This window comes from Solanum lycopersicum, chromosome 5, assembly GCF_036512215.1.
Source record: "Solanum lycopersicum chromosome 5, SLM_r2.1".
Taxonomy (NCBI): Eukaryota; Viridiplantae; Streptophyta; class Magnoliopsida; order Solanales; family Solanaceae; genus Solanum; species Solanum lycopersicum.
Genome location: NC_090804.1, coordinates 47,049,120 through 47,066,679, shown reverse-complemented (window position 1 = coordinate 47,066,679; position 17,560 = coordinate 47,049,120). Strand labels below are relative to the sequence as shown.

At 40.1% G+C, this 17,560-nt stretch overlaps 2 protein-coding genes across 2 annotated transcripts; both read left to right on the top strand.

The window, feature by feature from the left end:
- The first annotated feature begins 6,142 nt into the window (after positions 1-6,142).
- LOC138348849 (uncharacterized) lies at positions 6,143-6,538 on the top strand. Its single transcript, XM_069298441.1, has one exon. The coding sequence runs from the start codon at positions 6,143-6,145 to the stop codon at positions 6,536-6,538; it is 396 nt and encodes a 131-aa protein (XP_069154542.1).
- A 3,006-nt stretch (positions 6,539-9,544) lies between these two features.
- LOC138348848 (uncharacterized) lies at positions 9,545-10,275 on the top strand. Its single transcript, XM_069298440.1, has 3 exons — positions 9,545-9,785; positions 9,906-10,087; positions 10,192-10,275. Exons 1-3 carry the CDS (start codon positions 9,545-9,547, stop codon positions 10,273-10,275), a joined length of 507 nt encoding a protein of 168 aa, XP_069154541.1.
- Positions 10,276-17,560: the final 7,285 nt, after the last annotated feature.

The window sequence follows — 17,560 nt, the reverse complement described above, 5'->3', positions numbered from 1 at the left end:
GTTAGATATGTATGATCAATGCCTAATTGTGTTCGAGAAGACGAAATTTTTATTAGTCATTTATGAAATTCTGTTTACTGTTGAAAGGAATGAAGGTTCCGATTAATGTTTGTGTTTTACAGTAGATATGTTTGTGAGTGTTTGGAATGCAATTTTTCTAAGAAGAAATACGAATGAGAATCAAAGCTAGTGAATAAATCTTCAATGTCAAATCAACTTTATAGCTTGGCCAAAGAAAGCACTGAATTGTTATTATGATCTAATAAAAACATATCCTAAAAGTTGGCTTGCTTAAAATGATGAGATTACAATAGTATATACATGAAGTTAATTCACTTGGCTAATGATATTCTCATGACCAGTGTTAAGTGAAAGTTAGGTTTATGCCAATAAATTGGCTTACAATATTATTTCCAAAATATGTAATAAGAATGGTCATTGACAAAGCCATACCAATCTTATATAGCCAATGTAAATTATGATGTTCTTGTAATGACAAATACATGTTACAGAATGACTTGACGAGTTGTAACTCAATGAACACATAACCCAATGTATGCCAATGATTGGGATAAGTCCCAACATACCCTATATAAATGAACTAGTGAACATAGTAGCACATTGAATAAGTCCTTACAACTTTCATAAAGAATGGTACAAGACTACCAAAGAATGTTGAACAAGATAAGGTGAGTGATGAAATAACAATAAAACCTTATGAGTCATGAAATTGACCTAGAATGGGGTGTTAAAGGAGGTGAGACAAGCCTCACTTGCACCTAAAAAATTATGTTAAAGATACTCAATAAGAGGGTGTTAGAAATGATGAGCCAAGTATCATTCACACCATAATGATAATCTAAGATTCAACTTCACATTCATCAAGTAAAGAAAGGGATGGAAAGTCATCCATTGAGCTAAGCAAACCTCATAATAGAAGCAAGTTTTCATAATGTATGAGTCAACTCGAAAAGTTTTAAAGTATGATAAATTGAGCAAAGCACCGATAGACTAGCAATGAGCTTATGCAAGCACATGTAAGCCTCATGAGATGAAACTACCACCAAGGTGGATAAGGGTCTCCAAAATCTCCTAGTCTTTGGACTATATTGCCAGCGTAGGTTACTAGCTAGTGGATCCACCTAAGAAAGCTAGAAAGTATTTGGTTTCACTTTGGCTGGTGAACCACCTTTTTTCACTGTGGGGAAGACACTTGTTTCATTTTAGCTTACATGATCTATGTCGGTTAAATTCTATATATATCTTAAAGAAAAAAAAAAGAGAAGTATGTTTAAAGTGAACATGAGATCAAAGAAGAAGATATGTAAGTTCAAAGTGAACTAAGGAAGCAAAAGCATAAGTAAATCAAATCACCAGTGTTTGATAAAAATGAAGTGTTAACAGTTATTGGCTTATGCCAATAAAGAGAGCAAAACATAATGGCTAATCAGTGCCCCATAATCTTACTTTATATCATGCAAATGATCAAACAATGGGCATAGCCAATAATCATCATATTATTCAAATGATCAAATAATGGGCATAGCCAATAATCTTTATATTATGCAAACAACAAAATAATGGGCATAGCTAATAAATATTGGCTTATAAAAACTTACGTCAATTTAACAAGAATGGAAAGAATAACTTGTGAGTATGATAGTCAAATCATTTCCTTAGTCTTTTGGATAACTTACTTGATTCATTGTAGGAATGGGAATACAATGAATCATTGCACTCCTAAGTGAAACATAGGATCAAAGGATATCATTGAACTACACAACAAAAATAAGAAAAGACTGAAAAATAATCTAAGTGTAGGAAAAAGAGCTCTTGGCTTAAGGTGGGAGCAAAATATAAATTTTTGCTCGAGTTGTTCTAAAATTATGTTCATGATTCAAAAGTATTATGTTCATATACAAAATGAGTTGTGTGCTTTAAATGCATAAAAATATGTCATATTCATAGCATGATTCATAAATAACGAATTAGGAAAGTAAAGTGACTTCACTTTCCAAAAAAGGCAAGTTGCTATAGGAAGAGCTTTCCTTGATCATACATAGTCCTTATGTGTTTATGTGCATATACCATACTTAGTACAAGTGTGTACTAACCCATATACAATTACAATTTTTATCGATGCAGGTCCTTAAAGAAAATTGACGATCAACTGAAGTTATTTGGACTAGTTCCTCCAAACTTTGGTAGGTCCTTTTGAGTTCGAGGATGCCTACTCTTTCTAGCTTTAGTAGATTAGACATGGCTAGTGGATGTTGTCCCTAGATTTTCCTATCAAACATTTGTTCATGTTTCTCTATTAAGGCCGGTTTGGCAACTACTAATTATATTATGATTTCTTCATTTCGATTGTTCAATATGTTAATAGATAGTTGTTTAGTTTGAGTTGTTCACATATCACTCTTATGCAAAAATTATATGAAGTCTAAGTACACTTCAGTAAAGTTAAAAAGTTTTAAATTTTCTGCTAAATTTAACTGTATGATTGTGATGAAAGCTAAGAAGAGGCTTGTCTGCGACCTCTGAGAGGTTAACGACGCCGGTCTCATCTAGGGTCTAGGACACGGGTGTGACAAACTTGATATCAGAGCATGAGGTTAAAGTACCTAGGAACTATGGCTCAAAACAACCATGTTGCGCAGTTAATAACTTATGGTTGTAAAGTGAACCACAACCATTACTTAGAGACTTAGTGATGTTAGGAATCTTCTCTTGTTCTACTCTTTATCATGCTATTTAGAGCTTTGACATTCTGTGTCATTCTAGCATCTAACTTCCTTCTTGTGTGTGCGTGTATTAAAAAATTAACACAAGAAGAAACGAAGGCATGAGAGTTGGAGAAGCACCTGCTGGGGGAAATCAAGCTCCTCCTCAAGCACAAGCTGTTGGAGTGCAAGTGCCTATCCACCCAGCTGCGTTGATGGATGGAGAAGTGAGAGAAGCACTGGTTCAGATGGCCCAAGCCATCACTGCTCAAGCACAGGCTATCACAACCCAAGACACTAGAGAAGATGCTCCCAGGGAGAACCCACATGGTAGAACCATGGCTAGTAGACTGAGAGATTTCACCAGGATGAATCCTCCAGTCTACTTCCGATTCAGAAATGCTATAAAAGGTAGAGAGGAGCATGAGAAGTCAGTTGGTGTGGTCACTGGTACCTAACATGTCTTTTCTATTCCTGTGTATGCATTGTTAGATCCAGGATCCACCTTGTCTTTTGTTACTCCTTTAGTAGCTAATAAACTTGACTTGCTTCCTGAGATCTTGCATGAACCTTTTCCAGTTAGTAATCTCATAGGAGACAGCATTAGAGTTGAAAGAGTATATAGAGATTGACCAATAACTGTTCTTGATAGAGTTACCTATGCTGACCTAATAGAATTAACCATGCTTGACTTTGATATAATTTTAGGTATCGATTGGCTCCATTAATGCTATGGTACCATAGATTGTCAATACAGGGTAGTAAGGTTTCAGTTTCCGAATAAGTTAGAGATGGAATGGGAAGGGTGTAGTTCAAATCCAATAGGCCAAATAGTTTCCCATCTTAAGGCCAATAAGATGTTATCTAAGGGGTATCTATATCACTTAGAATCAATGACTTAGAACATGAATTCCTTCCATAGACTCTATGTCCATAGTGAATGAGTTTCAAGATGTCTTTCTGGAGGATTAACCAGGAATCCCTCCTAAACGCGAAATTTACTTTGGTGTTGACTTAGTTCCCAACACCAAACCAATTTCTATTCCTACCTATAGAATGGCTCCAGCTGAACTCAAAGAGTTGAAGTTACAGTTAAAAGATCTACTTGATAAGGGCTTCATCCAGCCAAGCATATCCCCATGGGGTGATCTAGTGTTTTTCGTTAAGAAAGTATGGAACCCTTAGAATGTGTATCAATTATCGGCAACTCAACAAATTCACTATAAAGAACAAATACCCTCTTCCCATAATTGATGATCTATTTGATCAACTCCAAGGTTCAAGTTTCTTTTCTAAAATAGACCTCCGGTTAGGGTATCAGCAGCTTTGAATGGGACAAGAGGACATTCCTAAGACTTCGTTTGGTACTAAGTATGGTCATTACGAGTTTTTTGTCATGTCATTTGGTCTCACAAACACACCAGTCGCGTTTATTGACCTTATGAATAGGGTCTTCCGTGAATACCTTGATTCTTTTGTCATAGTATTCATCGATGACATCGTCATATATTCAAATACTAGAGAACAGCATGAACAGCATTTTAGAATGACATTGCAAGTACTCAGGAAACATTAGTTGTATGCCAAATTCAGCAAATGTGAGTTTTGGCTGAGATCAGTTACCTTCCTTGGTCATGTTGTGTCCGACCAGGGTGTAGAGGTTGATCTGAAAAAGATTGAGGCAGTAAAGAATTGGCTGAGACCCCTCACTCCTACACACATCCTGAGTTTCTTGGGTTTGTCTAATTACTATCGCATGTTTATTGAGTGCTTTTCCACTAGTGTTGCTCTATTGACAGCTTTAACGAAGAAGAAGGCGATGTTTGAGTGGTTTGAAACTTATGAAAAGAGCTTCTAAGATCTCAAATATTGACTCACTTCAGCCCAGTCCTCACATTGTTGAGGAGTGGTGTAGGGTATGTGGTATACTGTGATGCTTCCCCAGTAGGTTTGGGGTGTGTTCTTATGCAGGATGGCAAGGTGATTGCATATGCATCAAGACAGTTGAAAATCCACGAGAAAAATTACCCTACCCATGATCTTGAATTAGTTGTTATGGTATTTGAATTAAAACTTTTAAGACATTGCTTATATGGTGTACATATTGATGTATTTAATGACCATAAAAATCTTTAGTATGTTTTTACACAAAGAGAATTGAATCTTCGTCATAGAAGATGGCTAGAGCTGCTCAAGGATTATGACATGAGTGTCCATTATCACCCAGGTAAGGCCAATGTAGTGGCCGATGCTTTGAGCTGATTGGCATGGGCAGTGTGTCTCATATTGATGATGAGAAGAAGGAGCTGGTTAAAGAGGTACACCAATTGGCTAGGTTAGATGTACGGCTGGTAGATACACCAAGTGGAGGTGTCTCAGTTCATTCTAGTTCTGAATCCTCATTTGCTATAGATGTTAAAGATAAGCAGCATCTTGACCCAGTACTCATGGAGTTTAAAGACTCACTATTGAGTAAGGTGAATGAATCATTATCCCTAGAGAGGATGGTGTGCTTAGATACCAGGGCAGATTGTGTGGGCCCAATATTGATAATCTGAGACCTAATATTATTACAGAGGCTCATGGCTCTAGGTATTCCATTCATCCATGTTCCACCAAGATGTATCATGATCTCAAGGAGGTCTATTGGTGGGAAGGTATTGTGGAGGAGTTCCCCAATTGCCAACAGGTTAAGACCGAACACCTTAAGCCTGCAGGTCTTACCCAGTCGATTGAGATCCCAACATGAAAGTAGGAGGATATTAATATGCACTTTGTGGTTGGTATACCCAGGACCAGGAAACTGCATGATTCCATTTGGATCATTGTTGAAAAGATGACAAAGTCTGCTCACTTCATTCATGTGCAGTCTACTTACAGAGCCGAAGATTATGCCAAGTTGTATATTGATTAGATAGTGAGGTGGCATGTGATCCCTTTATCTATCATTTCGGGTAGGAGAGCCCAATTCACTTCTCACTTTTGGAGATCTTTCCAAAAGATCTTGGGTACACAAGTGAAGCTCAGTACTACTTTTCATCCGTAGACGGGTGGACAAGCAGAGTGTACCATTCAGACCCTTGAAGACATGCTGAGAGCATATATTATTGACTTCAAGGGGAGTTGGGATGATCACTTGCCACTGATTGAGTTCTCTTATAATAATAGCTACCATTCCAATATTGGGATGGCACCTTTTGAAGCACTGTATGGCAGGAGATGCAGGTCCACAGTTGGGTGGTTTGAGGTAGGAGAGTCTTCCATCCTTGGCCCATACATCATACATGAGACTATGGAAAAGGTGAGAATGAGCAGGGGTAGATTGACTACTGCTTACAGTCGTCAAAAATCCTATGTTAAATACAGGATAAAGCTTTTGAGTTCAAGGTAGATGATCAAGTCTACCTGAAGATATCACCATGAAAGGAGTGATCAGTTTTGGTAAGAAAGGGAAGTTGAGTTTGAGGTATATAGGTCCTTATGAGATCTTACAGCGAGTAGGAAATGTTGCTTATGAATTGAAGTTACCAAATGACTTGGCTTCTGTTCATCAAGTGTTTCATGTTTCGATGCTTAAGAAGTGTCTAGGTGATCCAGCATCCATCCTGCCTGTTGATGGGTTAGGAATGGATGAGAACCTTTCATATGAAGAGGTTCTAGTTGAAATTTTAGATCACCAAGTGAAGCAACTGAGGAAAAAGGAGGTTCCCACCATAAAGGTGTTATGTAGGAACCACCTTGTTCAGGGAGAAACATGGGAGGCGGAGGCCGACATGAAATCCCGTTACCCTCACTTTTTCAGTTTTGGGTTTTAAGTCCATAACTGTGTGTTTTATACTTGCGCTATATGAGTTATTATGAGTTCATGTTTGCATTCATGTTGCTGTTTTTGTATAACGTTGACGTGATTTTTGTGTCGCATGAGTTGTGATGTGCATTGAGTCAAAGTGAGATTGAGAAGGAAGTTCCTCAATCTCAGATATGAAGCTTCAGATAAGCTTTGAGTGATGTGCATCATCCAGAGTAAGTTGTGAATCAGAAGAGTAAAGTTTCAAATATATTGATGTGTTTTTCAAAAATACCCTCTTTGAGTCAAAATGATATGTAGCGTCATTCGTGGACGAATGTTCCTAACGGGGGGGAATAATGTAACATTCAAAAAAATGTACTTGTCTAGTGAAGGGTCTATTAGGTTTTAAGAATATGTATTGGGGTACATAGGCATCCCAATGCCCAATATTGAGTAATATTGGGCATGTTAGATAATATTGGCTTAAGGGTGTTAGCCAAGTTCTATGTCTTATGATGTACTTTGATGTTAAATGCTCCAATTCAATCTTGTTTAGGCATTATACCTGCAATGAAGACCCTAAGCTAATAAAAATTTTATTTCTTAGATCCTACACATTAGGTAAAGGTAAGGGTTAGTATAGCAACTCACGTAGCCGGACCAAGGTGCGGAGTGAAATTTTCTAGATGCCAGACCAAGGATTTAGAAATACATAACTTATCAATTTGCATGCAAGATACTAGGAAAGAATTGTTATAGTTAGAATTATCAAGTTAGAAACATGTGAGGAACACTTAAACCCTAGTTACTTTTATTAATTGATCAAACTTCAAGGTTTGATTATGTTAGTTGGTTACTTTAAATCATTTAGTTATCTTTACTAATTTAGAAATAAAAACCCCCCTTTTATTGTCTTTTGTTTTCTAAGGAAATAATTGACTAAATAATAGTAATGATAGAATGAAGTTAAGTCTGAACTATTTTCCTCGTGGGAACGATTCCAACCTCATTAGTTAGGTTCTTTACTTGATACGACCGCTTTACTTCTTATTTGAGAAGTAAGTTTGAGCATATCAAATTTTGGTGCCGCTGCGGGGAAAGAAGTTTTTAGATTAACTGACTTATTACTAAAGTTTAGTCAATATTTTCTTGATTTTACTTTTCTATTGTTTTTATTCTTGCAAAACTATCTTCCTTGGATGCCAAATATACGGAGAGGAAGAGAACCCTTGTTTCCCTACGATCACGAATTAGAGCGTACACTATGCAATATGAATCAAAACTTGGGTATTAATGATGTTGATCAAAACCAGAACATCCTAGCTCCGGCTGATGTTCATGGTCAGTTATTACCCGATGCTCCGGGTGAAAATCAACAAAGGGGACGAAATCCCGCTCCACGTCCTCGAGAATACTACAGAGTCTACGATAATATAGCAGACACTGATTGCCACTTTTCTTGCCCCCTCTACCACAAGGCCACACCTTTGTGGTAACTAGTAGTCTGATGCAAATGCTCATTGCTAGAGGTTTATTTTCAGTGCTACCTTCTGAGGACCCACATGCCCATATAGCTAAGATAAAGGCAGTGTGTAAAAGTTGTGTAGGGAGGCCTGATTAGGATTTGGATGTAATAGGGCTAAGAGTATTTCCTCTCTCACTGACGGGAGAGGCTGCTATTTAGTTCATTCGGCTCCCCTATAACTCAATTTTTACTTGGAACCAACTAAGGGACGTTTTCTTAGCACGTTACTACCCGGTCTCCAAGAAACTTATTCACAAAGACAGAGTGAAGAATTTTGTGGCACTACCAAGAGAGTCAGTTGTAGTTCTTGGGATAGATGCACTTCATTTTTTAGAAGTGTCCCTATCACCGCATGGATTATGAGTTACTGAAGGAATACTTCTATCGGGGATAGGATGATAATAATAAAATGGTATTGGATACTATAGCGGGTGGATCTTATGGGGAGTGTCCTTATGCTGAGAATGCCGAAAAGTTAGAGAAAAACTCCTGGAATAATAAAGCTTAGAGTACTAGGAAGTCAGATACTGGAAGAAATACCTTCCCAGTGCAATCCACACACAACCCAGCCACAGATGAGATTCGTGAAGAGATGTCTCAGATGAGAACTGAGCTTGGGTTGGTATTAAAACATGTCACTGGGATGCAGAAAAGATAAATGCAGTTAACCACTTGTCTACACCACCACCACCAAATGAAGAATGTTGTTATGTGGAGAATTCTTATGTGGTCAATGAGCAGATAGGGGGTTTCCGACCGAGTGCCCAAGGCTCAAATCAGGAGAATTGGCGCCAATGTCAAGGAAACCAAGGTCGAATTTATGGTAACTATAACCGTGAGGGTCATTATGTCTGAGATGGAAACTACAACCGTGACAACAACTTCAACAGGGGTAACTATGGTAACAGAAATGATGGGAATGGGCCCTATGTTCCTCTTTAAAATTGTGAAGTTACTCCTAGGGATGGTGGAGATAGTAAGGCGCGAGTTGAGGATATGTTGCACAAAATGATTAGGAGGTTCGATGCTAATGATGAGCACATTAAAGAGTTAAGGAGTGATTTAGCGGGTATTGGGCGGAAAGTCGATACACATGCAATATCGATTAAGCAGATTGAGTTGCAAATGTCCCAATTATCTGCGACTATGAACACATGCCAACGGGGCACTCTTCCTAGCAACACTGTCCAAAACTCAAAAAATGACGGACATTGTATGGCAATCACTACTCGCGGTGGTAAGAAAACCATTGACCCACTGATGCCGTCTAATGAGAAAAAGGTGACAAAAGATAATAATAAAGTGGTAGAAGTTAATGGTTAAGTAGAAGATAACAGTGGAAAAGATGCTGAAGTGCCTACCAAGGTAATTCCCATGCCCAGACCCCCCACCCCACCCTTTCTACAAAGATTAGTGAAAAAGACCGAGGATGGTAAATATCGGCGTTTTAAATCAATGTTGAAGCAGCTTTCTATCAATTTCCCTTTGGTAGAAGCTCTAGAATAAATGCCCGGTTATGCCAACTTTATGAAAGATCTGGTTACAAAAGAAAAATTGGTCACTTTCGATGATGATGATACAATGCAGCATTGTAGTGCTATTGCTATAAGATCTCTCGTACAAAAGAAAGAAGATCCGGGTGCATTCACTATTCCTTGTACAGGCGGGTCATTACATTGTGCGAAAGCATTATGTGATTTTGGGGCAAGCATAAATCTCATGCCCCTCTCGATTTACAAGAAGTTGGGTTTGGGTGACCCAAATCCCACTGCGATGCGGCTACTGATGACTGATCGAACAGTGAAAAGGCCTATAGGGATACTCCATGATGTGCTTGTAAAAGTGGAGTCGTTCATATTTCTGACAGATTTTGTTATTCTTGATTGTGAATTCGATTTTAAAGTGCCTATTATTCTTGGGAGGCCATTCCTTGCTACAGGTAGAGCCTTAGTTGATATGGAAAAGGGGCAGATGAAATTTCGGTTGAACAATGAAGAAGCGACCTTCAACATTTGTAGGTCCATGAGGCAGAGTGGTGAGATCCAAACGGTATTAGCTATATCCTACAAAGAAAAGATGAAGAAGCACCATGACCTAAAAATTGAAAAGGAGAGTTTATGGTTGGGGATTTGGTGCTTTTATACAATTTTTAGGTTGTGTTGGTTTCCGGGCAAGCTCAAGTCCAAATGGACTGGCCCTTACTTGATTACCCAACTATTCCCTCATGGAGTGGTTGAGTTAGAAACCAAGGAGGGTGTTCGGCTTAAGGTGAATGGACGATGAATAAAACTCTATTTTGGGCATGCTGAATCGGCGAATTAAATGATCGAGGCACACCATCTTGATGAAGGTTGAGTAATAAAGTGTACTTATAGTTTTTCTTTCTATTAATGGTAGCATTTTCTACTAATGGATTTTAAATTTGCAGGCACATGACCAGGAAATTCTGCAGAAAATCACTCTGCAACAATCACTGACGGACACATCGATGGATCATCACGCATACGACGGACCGTCGCATGTATCCGTCGTGCCAGGTACGTCTTTCAATTATTTTCAAAAATAGGTCACACGTGACGGAACCCATGACGGACCATCGCATCTGCGATGGACCATCGTCGGGGACTCGTTGCGTCATTAATGAGCATACCCGACCCGACCCGGTTGGGGGTAATTTAAAAAATTGGCAACCTTTAAAAAACCGACCGTTTCATTTCACCCATTTCCTTCCCTCTTTCTCCCATTTCCCTCCCTTTTTCAACTTCTAACTTCCTACCTCTATTCTCTACCAACTTATCACTTCCCCTATTCCCCAAACTCCTAAAATCTACCCTCTACTAGTCGAAGTCTGCTGTTGTGGTTCTGTTCTTGCTAACAAGTGCCTCACTTGCTTGTCTTTCTCCTGTTCTCAGGTATGTGTCTCTTATTTCTACCCATTTACATTGCTTTTTTGTTTATCAATTAGTATTATCCTATTTATTATTGATGGGTCTTCATTCGTTGATCCGATTTTGTCTGACCTACGTTGAGAATCCTCAAATTGCCTTGTTAAAACTCTAGAAATAGGTGCTTTATCATTGCTACTTTACTAGGTATTTGGGTTAGCAACATATAGGTTAACACTAAGTACTCCATCTGAGTCACAGAGGATGAATGTGGCATCCTCAATTCTGTCACTGAATGACAGAACGAGACACCAATGACGTACCGTCGTACCACGACGGACCGTTATAGGGTCCGTTCCAACACCCCCAACACCTCGCTGTCTAATTTCCTCCAAGTGTCCACCAACGGACACATGCAACGGACCGTCGTTCCCACGACGGTCCGTCCTGAACAACCGGTCTAGTTGTTAGAGACCCTATTCCTAAGGATCTCCCACCTTTTTCTAAGTGTCCTTTTACGGACATCTATGATGAACTGTCATACCCACGACGGTCCGTGCTGCACAACCGTTCTGGTTGTCAGCGATCCTATTCCTAAGGGTCTCTAACTTTTTCTAAGTGTCCTCTTACAGACATCTACGATGGACAGTCATACCCTCGACGGTCCAACCTGCACAACCATCATGACGGTCAGAGACCCATATCCTTAGGGTCTCCATACTTTTTTTCTAAGTACACCACGATGGACATCGACGACGGACCATCATTGTCACGACGGTCCATCCTGCTTAGCCGTCACACTTGTCAGAGACTTTCCTTCAGGGATCTCCACATCAACATAGCTGAAGTAAGACATGACGGACCCCATCACAGTCCATCGTACTCATGACGACCTGGCACCTGGTCCGTCGTGTTTCACTGTTACTGTAGAAAAGTCATTACATCTTAGCTCTTATATTTATTTTGTGTCATTTTGGCTCATCTTGTTTGCTCCTTCTTGTACTAATATTGATTCTTTACAGGTAATATCTCTAATGCACCAAAACATGATCGAGTTTACGCACGTGGGCGTTCAAAGTCTTTCTCCCCATCTGCCCGCCTGTTCATAGGATCTGATGATGAGCATGATCCCAAGTACGTACCCCCAGGCACTGCCACTCCATCACGAGCTGCACGGGCTACCAGAGTTATGCCCAAAAAGGTGGCGTTCAGCGTAGTCACTGCCTCCCAGTCTGATGAGGAGCGCACATTGACCGGCACACCTTCTGGGTCAGCTACACATGAAGAAGGAGCGTCTGGCTCCATAGGAACTTTGTGGTCGTAGGAACCCTCTAGGTCTGCCGAATTCCCTTCCCCCGCCACATCTGCACAGTCTGCCTCGTCTGATGAGACTGACAGTTCTGATTCCATTCCAGGCTCACCGAATCGTGCTCTCACCCCGATTTCTGACCAGCCTAACCGGTGGTGTGTATTCAGATGCTAAGTTTCTAAATGATAAAGGCGTCATAACACGGAACCTTACACTGGAGAGGCGGGTCCTTACGGCAAGTATCCCCACCATGCCATAGATCCACAACCTCTTCACCAGACACCGCCTGGAATGGACAGCTCGTCCTTTAGGACGTTATAGTGACGGAGTTGGTCCGAGAGTTCTACGCCTCTTATGTGGATACTCTTAGATCACAGTTAGATAGGTGGGCTGCCCCCCGCCAAATAGGCCCCACTTGAGCATGTCCTAATGCGTGGCATTCAGGTTGATATCTCTCAGCCCGTCATCCGCCTGTAACTATACGGCGAGGATGTTGATGCCAACAGGACCCCTCTCACCGCCGAGTTCGACTACCGGTGGAAAATTGTAAAAGATGGCCAATTCTTGCGTGAGCCATCGCTGAGAGAGACCACCAAGAGGTGGATGGACTTGCACTTGTCTGTTGATGGAGAGGGTGTCGACTAGGTAACGGAGCCGAAGGGAGCCATCAAGTAGGCTAACTTGACCTTCACGGCTAAGTTTTTATGGTTGATTGTCCGCCACTACCTTTCCCCCCACAGCCGCTGATAATATAGTCACATGGGATCGTGCAGTTTTGATGGCGATGATGCTAGACGGTTTGAGGTGGACTTTGTTTGGCTTCTACAGGCGGTCATGCACAAGAGGGCTTTCAAGGTCAAAACTACTTACCCTTTTCCGTGCATGATATTTTCTTTATGCTGGTCCACAGGTGTGCCCATCTGGCACATTGATCAGCTCAAGACTCCGCTGGGCGCTGTTGATATCGCCCTCATCGGGGATGAGGCCAACGAGTTGGCTCCACGCATAGGGCCTCATCCAGAGTTTCCCCCACTTGGTGAAAATCTGGCTGATACGTTAGCACATGCATGCACCGCTACGCAGGCTATTTCTGAAACCATTGACACTACCCCGATCGAGTCTATCCCAGGTAGTAGCACTGCCCCGAACTCCTCTCGCTCAACCCCTTTACCCGCTCTGGTCCCACTTGCTAGGGTCCAGAAACTAGAGGCACGGATGGCTACACTTCTGCATCACATCCAACCTTGGATGTAGAGGTATATTGTTGAGGCAGAAGAGCGCTTGGAGCGTGAAATGGTTCAGCACACAAAGTGGAAGATCGCTGAGGTTCATCAACGCTTGGACGCTTTTGAGTTACGGATGCTAGCCCGGCCAGCCCCTCAGGTGGATGTGTCGACACTTCAGGCTGCGATCGAGATTCTCCGACCAGACATTGATATAATCCTAGAGGCTAGGGTGCGTAAGTCTGAGGCCCCTTCTGTAAAGCCTGCTGAGGACACAGTGATGGCAGCCTTATTCGCCACTTCTGAGAGCATGCCAAGAGGCGCAAGGGTCGAGAGGAGGATGAGTCTAGAGCACGGAAGAAGGAGCGTTGTGAGATGGAGGCTGCGAGGAGAGCCTCGCTTGCTGATGAGGAGGTGCGTCGGATCAGGTCTGTAGAGTCAGCTGCTGGGGCATCTAGCTCCAGAGATGTGGTGATAGCGGGAGGCACTGCTTATAGTGTTGTTGTTGATAAGGACACTTTTGAGGGTGTCTTGACTACAGAGGAAGTGGGTTCCGGGGAGCCGGACCCACCATCTTGCTGATCGTCGGTGCTTTGTGCCCCAGGTTTGCTTCACCTACCACTCTCGTATTTCAATTGTTTTATGCATTGGGAACAATTGCATGTTTTTTTGTTAGGGATGGGGTAAATGGAAAGTGAGTGCTAGGGTGAAGTATGAGTAGCCCAATTCACTATCCTCTTTTGGGTTTTCTTGTCTGTGTTCTTTTTCCCCAAGAGACTAATTATTTTTATTGTTGAACCGGCATGTCTATATCTTGTGAACAGAGTTTAACTCTGAAGTATGATGGCTAAAATGATATCCTGATGTAATGAAAATGGTGCATGACTAGTCATAGTAATTGATAAATGTGTGGCTCTAAGCATGACATAGAGATACACCACTGCACGACCCTACGTCTAAAATTTGAACTAGGTGTCTGATAATCTGGTAGAGTAATGAGATATCAAATGAGTGTGAGGAAGATTTGAATAGTCCACTATTTGTACTGAGCTAGAACTTGTCTGGTTAGTCCTGCTAAAAGTAAGTTGTAATAAACAATTAGGAAAGGATCACAGGCCCTTGTTCAATATGGCCAATTTTTAGCCTAAAGAAAACCGAATGAAATTAATCCCTCTTTGATCCAAATGATTTGAGCCTAAAATAAACCTTTCTTTTTCACCCCAACTAATCTTTCCTGGGAATAATGTGTTGGCCCTGGTCCCTCCTTGGACATGTGCACCTCAGCTTATGCCAAAATCATAAGTTGAGGGTGGCTAATGCAGTAAACAACCTTTTTGTGGACCTGACCCAACTTTGGGTATTGTGTACTTTGACTCATGGAAAATTCATGAGTTGAGGGTGGCTCTTATGAGGAATACTCTGGAAAGTGGGGTCGAAAGAACAAAAGTAAAGTGACTCAAGAACCAGTTGAAACAAAAGTGAAATAAAAAAATATAATAAATACAAGCAAAAAAAGAAGAGAGTCACTTACACAAATGAAGAAAGAATGGAAAATAGCACGGTGAAAGAATATGAGAAATTGGGCATAATAAAATGATAAAAAGTGGTATGTTTAGCCAATATGTCAAGGAGGGCAAAAAGTCACTAAAGTATACCTAAATATACCCTACCAGACCCTAAGCCTATGTTACAAGCTAAGAAAGTTCTATCGTGATCCTAAAAGTTGTATAGCGAACTTACAGCAGTGAAAATAAGGGCAAGCTTATGGAAATATGTATAATGAGTTGCGAATTTGTTCTGAGAGTGAGTGTTAAAAAGTAATCCTTATACTCAAACTGAAATCATTGTGTGAAAAATGAAGATGTTGTTTTGAAGTGAGGACACTAGTTGCAATACCAGAAATATTAGCACCTCGGTGAGAAATTGAAGAGGATAGGTATTAGTGCGTGGTGAGTCTGTGTCATGGTCTGATCCCACATAATTCAAGCCTAATAGTGATAACATGCATAAATATGATGAAACTGATCGGGATTGATAGCCAAATGATTGCGAAAGCTAAAACATGGATACTATTGTACAATGATTTTGTAGTGAGTCATAGTGCATTGCTTGAGGACAAACAATGAATTTAAGTTGAGGATGTTGATATATCGTGGTTTCACGGTATTTTTAAAGTTTTTTCCTTAAGTTTAGTGTGTGTCCAAAAGCCTTTTTGTAGTGATTTTTATGTAAGTTTCTCTTTATTTGTAGGAAATCTGTCTAAAAGATGAACGCGGAAGATTTTGACCAAGAAATGCAGAAAAGTTACCACCTATGGAGCTTGTGACGGTCCATCGAGCTTGTGACGGTCCGTCGAGCTTGTGACGGTCCGTAGGTGGAATCGTAGTGATGTTGCTGAAGGAAGATGGGGAAGTCTAAGCTAAGTGTGGGATTACGAAGTTCATGACGGCTGATTCGTCATGATGATCAGAGAGTAATCCTAGTACCCAATTTCCAAGAACTTTAAGTGTTATGGAATGGAGACCCTCGACGGACCGTCGTGCTTGGAACGGTCTGTCATACCTGTTCGTCGAGGGTAATGAAGAAAGCAGCAAAAGTATTTGTAAAGTATAGGATGACGGAGGCCATGACGGCCCGTCGTGACCACGACGGCCCGTCACGAGGTCCGTCGATCTAGTCGCGTTTTGACAGATTTTTAGCAATTAAAGTCCTTCTTTTATTAGGTTTTTTTTTTATAAATAGTTCGAAAATCCTCATTTTAGGGATGAGACTCTCTTATAGTTAGACTCTCTTATAGTTAAACTCTCTTATAGTTAGATTCTCTTATGTTAGACTCGTTGTTAATAGACTTTGTGATTGTGTTATACTTTTGAAGAATCTTTAGTCCTCGATTAATTTTAGTAATTGAGACACTTTTTCTGGAATTGATTGTTGGTGCGTTTGTTGATTAATCAAGTGAACTTCTGGATTTTATTATTTCTCATTGAAGTAAGTGCATGAATTCTTATATTACATATATGAATATTGTGATTATGACTATGGGTAACTAAACTCCATAACTAGGGTTGTGGAACCATGGGTGAATCAGGTAAAATCTACTAAAATAACAACTCTAGTATAGTATCTTGCATGTATTGATAATTCTCTCGTTTAGAAGTCTTTTTAACGGATGACCAACGTTAGAACTCACCTTAATGATACTTGCCGAACCAAGGAGGTAGATAATAGGAAAGAATTATCAACATAGATTTAGTGTATACTATCTAATAGGCTAGTATTGATTGGTACGTAGTAATAACTTAGTCAAATATCGAATACAATGCTTAATATGAGGTAAAGGTAAGGGTTAGTATAGCAACACATTTAACCGGACCAAGGTGCCGAGTGAAATTTTCTAGATGCCAGACCAAGGATTTAGAAATACATAACTTATTACTTTGCATGCAAGATACTAGGAAAGAATTGTTATAGTTAGAATTATCAAGTTAGGAACCTGTGGGGAACACTAAACCCTAGTTACTTTTATTAATTGATCAAACTCCAAGGTTTGATTCTGTTAGTTGGTTACTTTAAATCATTTAGTTATCTTTACTAATTTAGAAATAAAAACCCCCCTTTTATTGTCTTTTGTTTTCTAAGGAAATTAATTAAATAATAGTAATAATAGATAGAAGTTAAGTCTGAACTATTGTTTCCTCGTGGGAACGATCCCAACCTCATTAAATGGGTTCTTTACTTCATACGACCGCTTTACTTCTTATTTGAGAAGTAAGTTTTAGCGTATCAACCAGCAATGAGCTTATGGAAGCACATGTAAGCCTCATGAGATGAGACTACGACCAAGGTGGATAAGGGTCTCCGAATCTCCTAGTCTTTGAACTATGTTGCCAGCGTAGGTTACTAGATAGTGGATCCACCTAAGAAAGCTAGGAAGTATTCGGTTTCACTTTGGCCGGTGAACCACCTTTTTTCAGTGTGGGAAAGACACTGGTTTTCATGTTAGCTCACTTGATTTATGTCGGTTATGTGAACACCTAATTTTTTACCAAAACATAATATATTTTACACAAATTTAAAAAGGATTATATTTAAAATAAAATAAAAT